General features: G+C 43.6%; 1 protein-coding gene across 1 annotated transcript in view; it reads right to left on the minus strand.

Moving 5' to 3' along the window:
* The window catches only part of lrrtm4l2 (leucine rich repeat transmembrane neuronal 4 like 2), a gene marked incomplete at both ends in the record, with an annotated part of 30,837 nt that extends 21,803 nt beyond the window's left edge, over positions 1–9,034 (minus strand). Inside the window, 2 exons of the mRNA XM_080852548.1 lie at positions 4,586–4,640; positions 8,663–9,034. Of these exons, the coding sequence (XP_080708674.1) occupies positions 4,586–4,640; positions 8,663–9,034 (427 nt within the window). The remainder of the gene's footprint in view (positions 1–4,585; positions 4,641–8,662) is intronic.
* Positions 9,035–12,295: the final 3,261 nt, after the last annotated feature.

Raw genomic sequence — 12,295 nt, forward strand, 5'->3', positions numbered from 1 at the left:
AGGGACTATAGAGTAACAGCAGCATGAGAGGGACTATAGAGTAACAGCAGCATGAGAGGGACTATAGAGGGACTATAGAGTAACAGCAGCATGAGAGGGACTATAGAGGAACAGCAGCATGAGAGGGACTTTAGAGGAACAGCAGCATGAGAGGGACTATAGAGGAACAGCAGCATGAGAGAGACTATAGAGGGACTATAGAGTAACAGCAGCATGAGAGGGACTATAGAGGGACTATAGAGTAACAGCAGCATGAGAGGGACTATAGAGGGACTATAGAGTAACAGCAGCATGAGAGGGACTATAGAGGGACTATAGAGTAACAGCAGCATGAGAGGGACTATAGAGGGACTATAGAGTAACAGCAGCATGAGAGGGACTATAGAGGGACTATAGAGTAACAGCAGCATGAGAGGGACTATAGAGGGACTATAGAGTAACAGCAGCATGAGAGGGACTATAGAGGAACAGCAGCATGAGAGAGACTATAGAGGAACAGCAGCATGAGAGGGACTATAGAGGAACAGCAGCATGAGAGAGACTATAGAGGGACTATAGAGTAACAGCAGCATGAGAGGGACTATAGAGGGACTATAGAGTAACAGCAGCATGAGAGGGACTATAGAGGGACTATAGAGTAACAGCAGCATGAGAGGGACTATAGAGGAACAGCAGCATGAGAGAGACTATAGAGGAACAGCAGCATGAGAGGGACTATAGAGGAACAGCAGCATGAGAGGGACTATAGAGGGACTATAGAGGAACAGCAGCATGAGAGGGACTATAGAGTAACAGCAGCATGAGAGGGACTATAGAGAAACAGCAGCATGAGAGGGACTATAGAGTAACAGCAGCATGAGAGGGACTATAGAGGGACTATAGAGTAACAGCAGCATGAGAGGGACTATAGAGTAACAGCAGCATGAGAGGGACTATAGAGTTACAGCAGCATGAGAGGGACTATAGAGGGACTATAGAGTAACAGCAGCATGAGAGGGACTATAGAGTAACAGCAGCATGAGAGGGACTATAGAGTAACAGCAGCATGAGAGGGACTATAGAGAAACAGCAGCATGAGAGGGACTATAGAGGGACTATAGAGTAACAGCAGCATGAGAGGGACTATAGAGGGACTATAGAGTAACAGCACCATGAGAGGGACTATAGAGGGACTATAGAGTAACAGCAGCATGAGAGGGACTATAGAGGGACTATAGAGTAACAGCAGCATGAGAGGGACTATAGAGGGACTATAGAGTAACAGCAGCATGAGAGGGACTGAAGAGCCGTTTCTGCTGGGAATCCAGGACAACCTACAGGATTATAAAAGCATTTCTGAACGGTTGATGCGCTCAGATCAAAAGACTGCAGTTTTCAAATAAATGAGCACAAACGAGAAAAAGAAAGAAAGATGTCAGTTTGTATTTAAATGGGGTGTGCAGAACTAAGCCGTGTGATTGCGTCATCGCCCTGCAGACCAAAAGACTCTCTCGACTTTTCACAAGTGTTGTTGAAGGCTCTGTGGTAACACTTTGGGATTCTTTGTATTGATGTTGGTCTTTTCTGATCCGTATTTCTACATTATTCTACTGCATTTCTACACATATCTCACGAACCCCACCACTGTTTGTCCAGATAATCTCAACCATTTACCGATTCGATTTTGAGAGTATTAGCATCTGGTCACACGCCATCTGCCAAACCCCACATTTAATCAAATTTGATCACTGGACTACAGCGATTGGGAATGAGATTTATGGCTCACGTCACTCCAATGATTGGCTCTGGCACTGTGTGGATTGGGACTATTGTAGCCCCGAGCCACGAGTCCTGTGGCCTCATTATGTGCTGTTACCACGGTATTCTCATGCCGGGTACTCTAGCAATACTCTTGAACCCTGGTCTTTCCTGATTCCCTGTCTTCCCTTTCTCTTCTCTTTTCTCTGATCAGCGCAGTTGGCCCAGGACAAGACAGAGGCAAGCTTCATGGGAATGTAAATTAATCACAGTAAATTACACACCATTTCACAGTAGGCAGCCTAGATCATTACAGGAACATCGCGTTAGCCAGCATGCTGTCAAAAGAATTCTGCTGCATAGATGAAATGAGTTTATACACTCCACAGATAACCAGTCTGGTTTTAAAGCCACACATAGCACTGGAAATTGCAAACAAACATAGCGGCAAAAACGAATCAGTTCTTATGTTTGTTTTTTTTATTGCTTCCAAAGTCTTTGATCATGTTGATCATAGAAAGTTGTTTTTCAAATTGAGTCAAAGAGGGGTGACCAGACACATTGTGAGAATGCTGTCTGAGTGGTATGTCCACCAGACTATGCATAGAATGGGACAACAGTGTCTCTGCCCCAGTACGCGTTAGCATTGGGTCTGTAAAGGAGGAAGTTTGTCCCCAGTTCTTTTTAATCTTGAAATTGATGATCTGTCCAAGCCTAGTGAAAGTGAAAGCCTCTAATAGTGGGTGCATGATTGATAATACTTCATCTTATGTATGCAGATCACTCTGGTCTTTAGAGCTGGTCTCCAGCAGGTCAAATATCTTATTACAGATGAAAATTATGAAGATATTTATCAGCAATGCCGCCTGATGTGTGTGTGTGTGTGTGTGTGTGTGTCTGTACAGATGGAAGGAAGATTTCTCTGTTCAGCGCACATTACACAACACTGTTCTTCAAGATACAAGACTTCAAGTAGCTTATAGTGATGCCATGAAATATTAAATATTACTTAGAGACCTGGATGGCGAAGCACAAGTGGGATGTTTTTGGCTGCCGGAGTCAATGCTCCACGCACTGCATGCTCAGAGAAATCTCATGTATACATTTATTTGCCGGCTTAATGAATGTGAAAATGAAATCATCTTGGGCTTATGCAACAGAAGATGCAGTACTACACGCTGCTCAATCCCAGCCGTGGAGACACGGGTACAGTTGTCTCTTTCTAAGACACTCATTTGTATTTTTCCTAAACCGTGATTTCTTATTGTGCTTTTGTGGGCAGTCTGCATGATGCTGCATTTGTGTGAATGTGAGGGGTTAAGGGTCTTTATTACACGGCTCTTCTTAATGCTGTAGAATGCTCCATTCACTTGAATGGGGCTTCCCAACGTTCTGCGGTCAACTATTTTCCGATAACTGACCGTTGCTATGCACTTAATGACCGCTGTCAAGGAAAGTGTCCTTTTTGCCTCTGATTCACATCTTTCGTAGCACTCCGCAAGTAGTACGGTAACTTATCAAGGGAGTTTCAGCGGACGGTTGAGCAGCTGTGTTCTAAAGAATGTTCAACTGTCTTTGAAGTTCAACGTCTTTGGCGAACTATTTCTCTGCTTTTTAACCTCACTACGTATAGTAACAAAAGCAAATACATTGTAAAAGACACACTGTGTTAAGTAATTTTTTTAGTTTTAGCCGTATAATAAGCGGGATAATGTATAGAACGCCGGTCATTGTCGGGAAAATAAGCCCCTTCACGGTGAATCAACACCCCTTCGCTTCGCGTCGGGGTGCTGTTCGCCCTGTCGGGGCTTATTTTCCCGACAATGACCTGCGTTCTATACATTATCCCTTACATACACAAGGGGTTAGGGGGATTATACATTTGTGTGAATGTAAGGGGTTTGGGTTCTGTACATGTGTGTGAATGTAAGGGGTTTGGGTTCTGTACATGTGTGTGAATGTAAGGGGTTTGGGTCTTTATATTTATGTGAATGTAAGGGGCTAGGGGTCTATACATTTATGTGAATGTAAGGGGTTAGGGGTCTATCCATTTATGTGAATGTAAGGGGTTTGGGGTCTATACATTTATGTGAATGTAAGGGGGTCACGGCCTTTACATTTGTGTGAATATAAGGGGTTTGGGTCACAGGGGCAAAAGCTTCTGGATCCCTCTTGTCACACACACACACACACACACACACACCAAATTTTGACCATAGATTCCAAATTGGTCAAATGACTCACATAAGTAATATCACCCTTACGTTTTAGCTTTAACTTGGTACTTGCATGGGTAAAAATAAATAAATACATAATTCCTGATTCCTTGAAAACTCCCAAATTGAAACCACCTTGGAACATTTCCAAAAACACGAAAGTGAATGTAAAACCAGAAATATTTGTTGTGTAATATCATCCATAAGGGGCGCTACAACTGGCACATGTCAATATCTCAAGAACCACTTAGCAATTTTACTTGGCCCCTTAATTAGCCACATTTCATATGCTTGGACCCCGAGGATCGCCACTTGCAGCTATATTTTTCTATGTAATCTATTCTATCTTATGTCTGTCTTTTATCTGTACCCTTGGTCTGTAACACAAGTTTTGATTTGACAACCATAACCTGACAGCCACCTGTGATCCTGCAGGAATCCACCTTGAAATTTTAGATGTGGCACTAACAGAACTAACCTGCTTTGTAAGGACAGTAAATTCTGTGAAACAATCACTGCACCTTTAAAAGAGAGGCATTAGCTAATGTAGTTTTAACATTAACACACATCACACAAGTTCTGTGATATAAAATGAAATGAACAGAACCCTTGATAAAAGCTGGCCTTTATACCGGCCTCAGTGACGATGCATATCCCATACAAGCTCTGCTTCAGTGGATTGTCATTCTGTGATCATGCAGAAAGGAGGGCAGCACAGGATTAGTGTTATTGTATTAATGTAGGAGTTAAAGATCATTGTAATTGTATTAATGTAGGAGTTAAAGATCAGTGTAATTGTATTAGTGAAGGGGTAAAAGATCAGTGTAATTGGATAAGTGTAGGTATTAAAGTTCAGTGTAATTGTGTTAGCGTAGGGGTTAAAGATCAGTGTTATTTTTGTTAGTGTAGGGGTTAAAGATAAGTGTAATTGTGTTAGTGTAGGGGTTAAAGATGAGTGTTATTGTGTAAGTGTATGAGCGCAGACCTGCTGAAGGGAAGAGACTGGTTTGCCAAATCAGGGCCACATCTGTGTCTGAACATCCCCTGAGTCAGCTCGTTTGTGGTTAAGATCTGTAGGCACCCCAGGCATTTCTCCGGGCAGGCAGTGAATATAATATACCATATGCTAATAAATTACTCCATTACAGCAAATCAAACTGGTGGCATGGCGCCTGGCCAACTGTTTAATAGTGTAATTGATTAAGAATTCTCAGCCAAGGCTTAAAAACGCATATGCAGACAAGTGAACGATCATGGAGAAAGATGTAGTAACACCGTGTAAACCTGCACAAATCCCTTGCCTTTGAACGCGGATCGCAGAAAAACACTTGGAACATGGATGCCAACTTCTGATTCCTATACCGCCTACTCGGTGTGAAATATAACACAACTCATTACATAACGGTCAGTGGTTTGAAACCCCTATCCTGCTTACACTACACCCTACGAACACATTATTTCAACTCACCTGAGGAATATGCACGCAATTTTCACATGTTTAAGTATATTTATGATAAAGCTGAGCAGCATTCACCGACGACGTTATTTCAATAGCCGACGTCGCTTGTGAGTTTATTGAACCAACAGGTGCAGCCACTGTAAGGTATACTCGCAAGCTATAATATCACTGTTAGCTTTCAACGCGTCTAATATCTGTCCTATAATGCTCTTTAATGGTCTGAGATAACGCTTATCTTTTACCCATATTAACACAACGGTCACAAACGACAGAGAGGAATTTAACACCAGGATGGTACAGATGCTCAAGACACGTTTAGAAACGGTGCAAAGGCACAAACGCAAAACTTAATTTGTCTGCTGCGTAAACGAACAAAGTCACACGAGCCAGTGAAATTAACAACAGAGTTGAACAATGATTCCGAATATGCACGCTTCTTCCCTTCTTATACACTGACGGGGAAATCCGAGTTGTGCAAATGTATTATAGGCTACGATTTAGTTCCCTTTATAATCACAGTTCATGTATTCATGTCACTCACCCATGGCTCCACGTCTTTCCCAGGAGTCAGACAATATTTGCTCCCCAATCTCTCGTCGGGTAAGGAGTGAAACTTAAACCCAGAATGACCAAGGTTCACATATGACCGCGTACAGGACACCGTGGGATGTTGCCCCCAGTTGTCAAGTCAGCCAGGGCTTCACGATATGTGTATGTTCCTCGTTGAAATCCGTTGAAACCATATCTTTCAATAAAAAACGTGTACAAATTGTATGAGGTGACCCGTTGTGCCATTACTGTGAAATAAATGGTGAGAATAGCAGCAGCGGCGCTGAGGAATCTTAGAGAAGAAGCACCAGCAGCGCGCGCTCGCAGCAGGAGCGGAGAGAAGCATCCGTCTGTAATTCCGAAGGTTGGCAGGCAGCGGTAGCGGATGAAGTAGGTTGGACAAAGTGCCTGTGATGTTATTTGCGGTTTGGATGTGCACCGCCAACAAAGAAATGTACACCGACCTCCCTCCCTCTATCGCTCTTACCTACACTCTCCCTCCCACTTCACAACCAAGCATAGCCTATCCCCAAAAGGTTTAACTTGAAATGCACTTTATCTTTTAGGTGAAAAAAGGTGTCATTCTTTATGAATCTCACCGATCCCTAATGTAAAAAAAAAAAAAAAACACTCGAATCATACCATTAAAATTATACAGAGGTTCCTCTCTGAACACTAATTGACCATGATGAATTGTGCCTGCACAAGTAGTGATAGGCTTTCATCACAGATGTTAAAAAACACAAGTCCTCTAAAATGCAAGTATATTCCACTATTTTATAGATTACTAAGGTTCAGAGACTGTTGTCAATGTACTGGTGCCAGTACCGTCCAGATGGTATGTGCTTCTCATGTTAAATCTGGATTCCAAATCTAGCAGCTTCAGTACACAGAACAAACTGGTCCAGTACATTTTGTTTCCAGTTACTAAACCAATCCTTCGAGCGACTGCATAAGGCTGTCTTGCCAAACGTCGATCCACAGTTTATTCTCTTTCTCGCTCCCACCCCCCTTATGTGCTGATCTCAGATTATCACGCTGCTGCTCACAACAAAGGCGTAAGATCCCCCAAACATGGGGTTGTCAGGCAAGTGAAAAACAACAGTTTCAACAAACCACTCAAGCAGCAAAGGACTGATCCTTCCACCTCAAACAAGGTCGTTTTAGCTGCCACTGTCACAGTCTGTGTTGACATTGGGGTTGGCAGCCGTCTGAAAGCGCACACAGCATGCTGCTCCCTTAGGAATGCTTTTTTCTAACAGTGCTTTGGCCTTGCCTTTGCAATTTCACATTATGGAAAAGATGGACCTGTGTCTGCAAACGCTGAAATGGCATTTAGGGGTATAACTGAAGTGTGTTGGCAGACACTAGAAATTGCTCCTGTGATCTTTAATGAATGTCAGATGTAATTATGTTGTTACACCCTCTAATCAGCCAAACACAGCATCTGTTTGGGCTCTTCAGTAAGACACAGATAAGCGCTGTGGTTGGCATGGAGATATGTTGGGAGGAGAGGAGGTCAGACTGAACCGATTATTATTACTGCCGCCTCGGATGTCTTTCGTTCACGTCTGCTTATTGATGAATGGTCTGAAAATACAGCAGTTTTGATTGCTATCTCTGATGCATCGAGTGGTCTTGATCATGACCACTCTGCAATATGTGTGTTTGTGCGGTTTTCAGACACTCTCAGGAGAAAGATCATAATTGAAGTGGATGTCAGTGAGAACATTGTGTATATCTTACTTCTGTAAATCACACCTTCAAAAGCTGCCACTAAAACCTGTTATCAAGGCCAGTACTAATGTCTGGCACAACGCCACGGCAACAATGAAGCCTGCTCATGGCCTCTTCACTAAGTTTATTGAAAAACCCTACATGCGGAAAACCGATCCAAGAGCCTATGATGCAGTCGTATTGGCTCTGCTGTCCCTAACCGGTGGAACAGCTGAGGTGGAACAGGCAGAATCCTATGCAGTCGTCACGGCGATCGACCCAAGCAAGCAAGCACTTTTGTTGCAAGAGCTGAAAAGAAACTATTAAAGAAAAGTTGATATCTCTCTCTCTCTCTCTCTCTCTCTCTCTCTCTCTCTATCCTGCGTTGCATGGACAAGCATAGTCTTGCACCGGACTTGAACCTTCAACCTCAGGCATGGGAGGTGTGTGAGATAGCAAGGAGGTTAAAACCCATGACTGTAGCGTCTTCTATTCAGATGGCGGCGAGTGTTTTTTTTTTTTCTCACTACACAGCACTTTACCCACTGGCTAACTGGCTAACACAGCACACGTCTCTTAAGGGGGTAACTCACTGCGCAGCACTTTACCCACTGGTTAACGATACATGTGCTAGCTAGTGAGACCTGCACAATCCAGTTTGTATTTGTATATGCTCTGCCCAAAATGAAACTAGGTCATTTCAGGACATGTAAAGCTGAACTGAACCAAATCAGAATAAGTGTGCCAAACTATTATTTAACTGTATCCATTTTAGAATGCATCACAGATCATTATTACAGTGTGTCTGGATGCACATTGTATTGTCCGAGAGGTAGACACCCATACCCACACCCACACCAAAGACTTTAATAAGTCTATGGGATACATGTTTATTGCTATGTATGAATATTAACTGCATGCTTCTCAACATTGTTTACAAACATCATAATAGATCTGCATTTGGCCCAAGGGCCCATGACGTTACACAGGATGGTCCTCGTGACAGAGGCCTTGTGACGTGACACAGGATGGGCCCCGTAACACAGGATGGGCCCTGTGACGTGACACAGGATGGGCCTCGTAACACAGGATGGGCGTCGTGACACAGGACAGGCCTTGTGATGTGACACAGGATGGGCCTTGTGACGTGACACAGGACAGGCCTTGTGACGTTACACAGGATGGGCCTTGTGACGTAACACAGGACAGGCCTTGTGACGTAACACAGGATGGGCCTCTTGACACAGGATGGGCCTTGTGTCGTAACACAGGATGGGCCTCTTGACACAGGATGGGCCTTGTGTCGTAACACAGGGCAGGCCTCGTCACGAGACACAGGATGGGTCGGTTCAGCCATAGTTCCAGTTACTGCGCTAAGAATAAGAAAATCATTAATTAATCAGGCTTCCTTGCTGGAGCATCACAAATCGGTACACTAACCTCTGCCTCTGCCTCTAGCTTACTTTCCAAGGGGCTTCAGCATCAGTGTGAGCAGGAGGCCAACACCCCTCCTCCAGCCGCTAATCCAGACCCAGGTCTGTCTAAACCTAACCCAGAGACAGGTCAAACCCTTACCCGGAGTTAGGAGACAGGTCAAACCCTAACCAAGAGATCCCACCTCCTGCTTCACAAACACTCAGTTGTTTTAGTATTTCAATACTTTTCAACCCACGCACCACCAACTTCAGCAAAGCCCAACTCAGTGTCAGTGTTTTTAGTCTGAGTGTTCACTTAGGGCTCCAGCTGGGATAAGGAACGGACTGGTTTCCACCGACATTTTCACCACAAGCTGCCATGATAACTGTGCCCACACATGTTCTTTACAATACATGTATGCTTCATGTCTAGAGAGACAATACATGTATGCTTTATAGACCTCTAAAGAGACAATACATGTATGCTTCATAGATGTCTAGAGAGACAATACATGTATGCTTTATAGACCTCTAAAGAGACAATACATGTATGCTTCATAGTTGTCTAGAGAGACAATACATGTATGCTTTATAGACCTCTAAAGAGACAATACATGTATGCTTCATAGACGTGTATAGAGACAACATATGTATGCTTCATAGACCTCTACAGAGACAATATAATGTATGCTTATAAACGTCTACAGAGACAATATATGTATGCTTCATTGACCTCTACAGAGACAATACCACAATCATCTCTGGTGCTTATGTCTTTAAAGCTAAATAGAGTTTTATTTCCTGAAATCTCTCTCTGTCACAGTGTTATTAAGATGGTGAACTCAATGCTGATGTCCTCATTCATTACAGAACTTTTCATCTTCAATGACTTTATGATGGCCGTGCACAACAGGCAGGATTGTCTGAAAGTAGCGGCATGTTTATTTAGAGAGGTAAAGAGCCCCTGTAACGGGCCGGGAATGAGGTGATTACAGAGCTGAAGCACCACTGGGGTTCTGAGAAAGAGAGACGTTTTCTCTTTCCTCTGACAAACTCAGCACCGCAGTGGGTACTTAGTGTCTAGACACGACATGTCCAACACAGCAGATGATCCCAGGACAAACACTGTCAGCAGGACTGACAAGAGATGGAAAAGAGATATAAATGTACCTGTTAACTCTGTAACTTCATGAGGGAAACTACGTCAGTCACCAGTAATATTATTTCAATACTTTTTTTTTTTTTTTAAAGATTTGTTTTTGGCCTTTTATGCCTTTAATGGATTGGTCGAGGCTACAGTGTGAGCTACAGTGCCCCCCAACATTATTTCAATACTAATTAACAATTGATGGTTCTTACTGAACTGTGAAAAAAGACTGGTTAGCCTTCGCTCATTCTTTTGGTTACATGAACGTACTCAACTGCCACAGTGCACTAATGTTCACACCTGGTTTTATGGCACCATACTAACACACAGGTGTAACGAACAGAACTTGCATACTATTTCGTGCCTACTGCAACCCAGAATTTCAAGTTAGTACATGTATGTATTAGATAAATCACATGTCATGCGTGCAGATCGCTTTGTCACTTCCGAGGCTTGATCGTAGGTCCTCCGGGCTTACGGCCAGGGGCTTTTGGCTTTACCCTAGGGTCAAGCAGGGCTAACTGGCGCCCGAGGCGTGTCAAGGTGAAAGGCGGGGTTAAGTAATTAAGTAATTGAGGTTCATCACTAGACCCTGTCAAATAACCTACACACTACCAAATAACCTTAATAGATAATAAAAAATGATAAATCGGGGCTGTACATCATATTTGGGCAAATGAAAATATGCAATGGTAGCTGGATAGAGTAAGGGAGACTCAACAACCAACACGATTGTTATAATTTTGATCGATGTCCGATCTGACTCTGTTGATGGGCATGAAAGCTACGAGATTTCGAGTTGCACAACTACCAAGGATACGTATCAATTACAACCCAAGTCTGTTACAACTTGAATTTTTTATTTTTTAATACTTAACTGTAATACTGGGATGGCATTACTTAGTATATAAGACCATGACTGCACCTCACTTCTGATAATAAGAGCTCCTGATGCTGGGAATAGGTCCAGTACAAGACTCCATAGGACTGAATTCAATTCAATTCAATTTTATTTTATTTGTATAGCGCCATAACAAAACAATTGCCTCTAGGCGCTTAACAGAGCCCAGAGCCTAAACCCCTTAGTGCATGCACAATGGCAACAGGGGCAAGAAAATGCATTTGTGGCAGATATACAGTAGCGTATGAATCAACCACACAAGTCATATCACTGCACATGACTTGGATTTACACAGCATATGTGCAGACTGATGTTTACACAGCATATGTGCAGACTGAAAAAATGATGTTATGTTCCCTGAACCTCCCAAGACAAACACGCCGTTGCCGCGGCCTTTCCGGCCTCCCGGCACCGCCGGCTGAATTATTGGCATTCCTGGAGCCCATTCTACTGCTTTATGAATTCTGTCCCTGGGATGTGCAGCTCGCGGACCCCGGCCTAGTTAATCACCTGGAGCTGCTTCTGACAGGCCTCATGGGAAAGTAATTAGGAGATGCTTCAGGAGTCTGCCTGGGCAGTCGAGGGGAGCGGAGAGGAGCGGAGAGGAGAGGAGAGGGCCGGCAGCGAGATGAGAAAGCTTTTAGTCCCTGGCAGGAGGGCGGATGCTCACCCAGGAGCAGCCGGCACAAGAGAAAGAATAACAACAACAAAAGCACAACACCCTCGCCCCCCCTAACCATCCCCCATCCCCCCTCCATCTCGTCTCCATCGGGGACCAATGCCAAGGTCACAGCCCCATGGACATTACAGAACACTTCCTGGAGTATAGCGGCTACGTCTGCATGAACAATCGGTAATCAAGAACTACCATCTCAGTCATTACTAATTAATCATACCCATAATAATTGCCCAATAATGACTCATTGTGTACGCTACATGCTAAACAGCGCCTAATGAATCCACATTAATGACTGGCTGATAATCACTCAAGAGCTAATAGTTTTAGCCACATTCAGGACCTAGTGATTTGTCACACTGCTTCTATTTTGGAAAGGTCTATAAGTCATTTGCAACCTATGAGTCCTAATGGCAGTGCTTATATCTGTGTATCAGTGAGTAAGGATGCCTTAAGGGGCTGGAGTGGTGTGTGTTGGA

The sequence above is a fragment of the Sprattus sprattus genome, assembly GCF_963457725.1.
Source record: "Sprattus sprattus genome assembly, chromosome: 15".
Taxonomy (NCBI): Eukaryota; Metazoa; Chordata; class Actinopteri; order Clupeiformes; family Clupeidae; genus Sprattus; species Sprattus sprattus.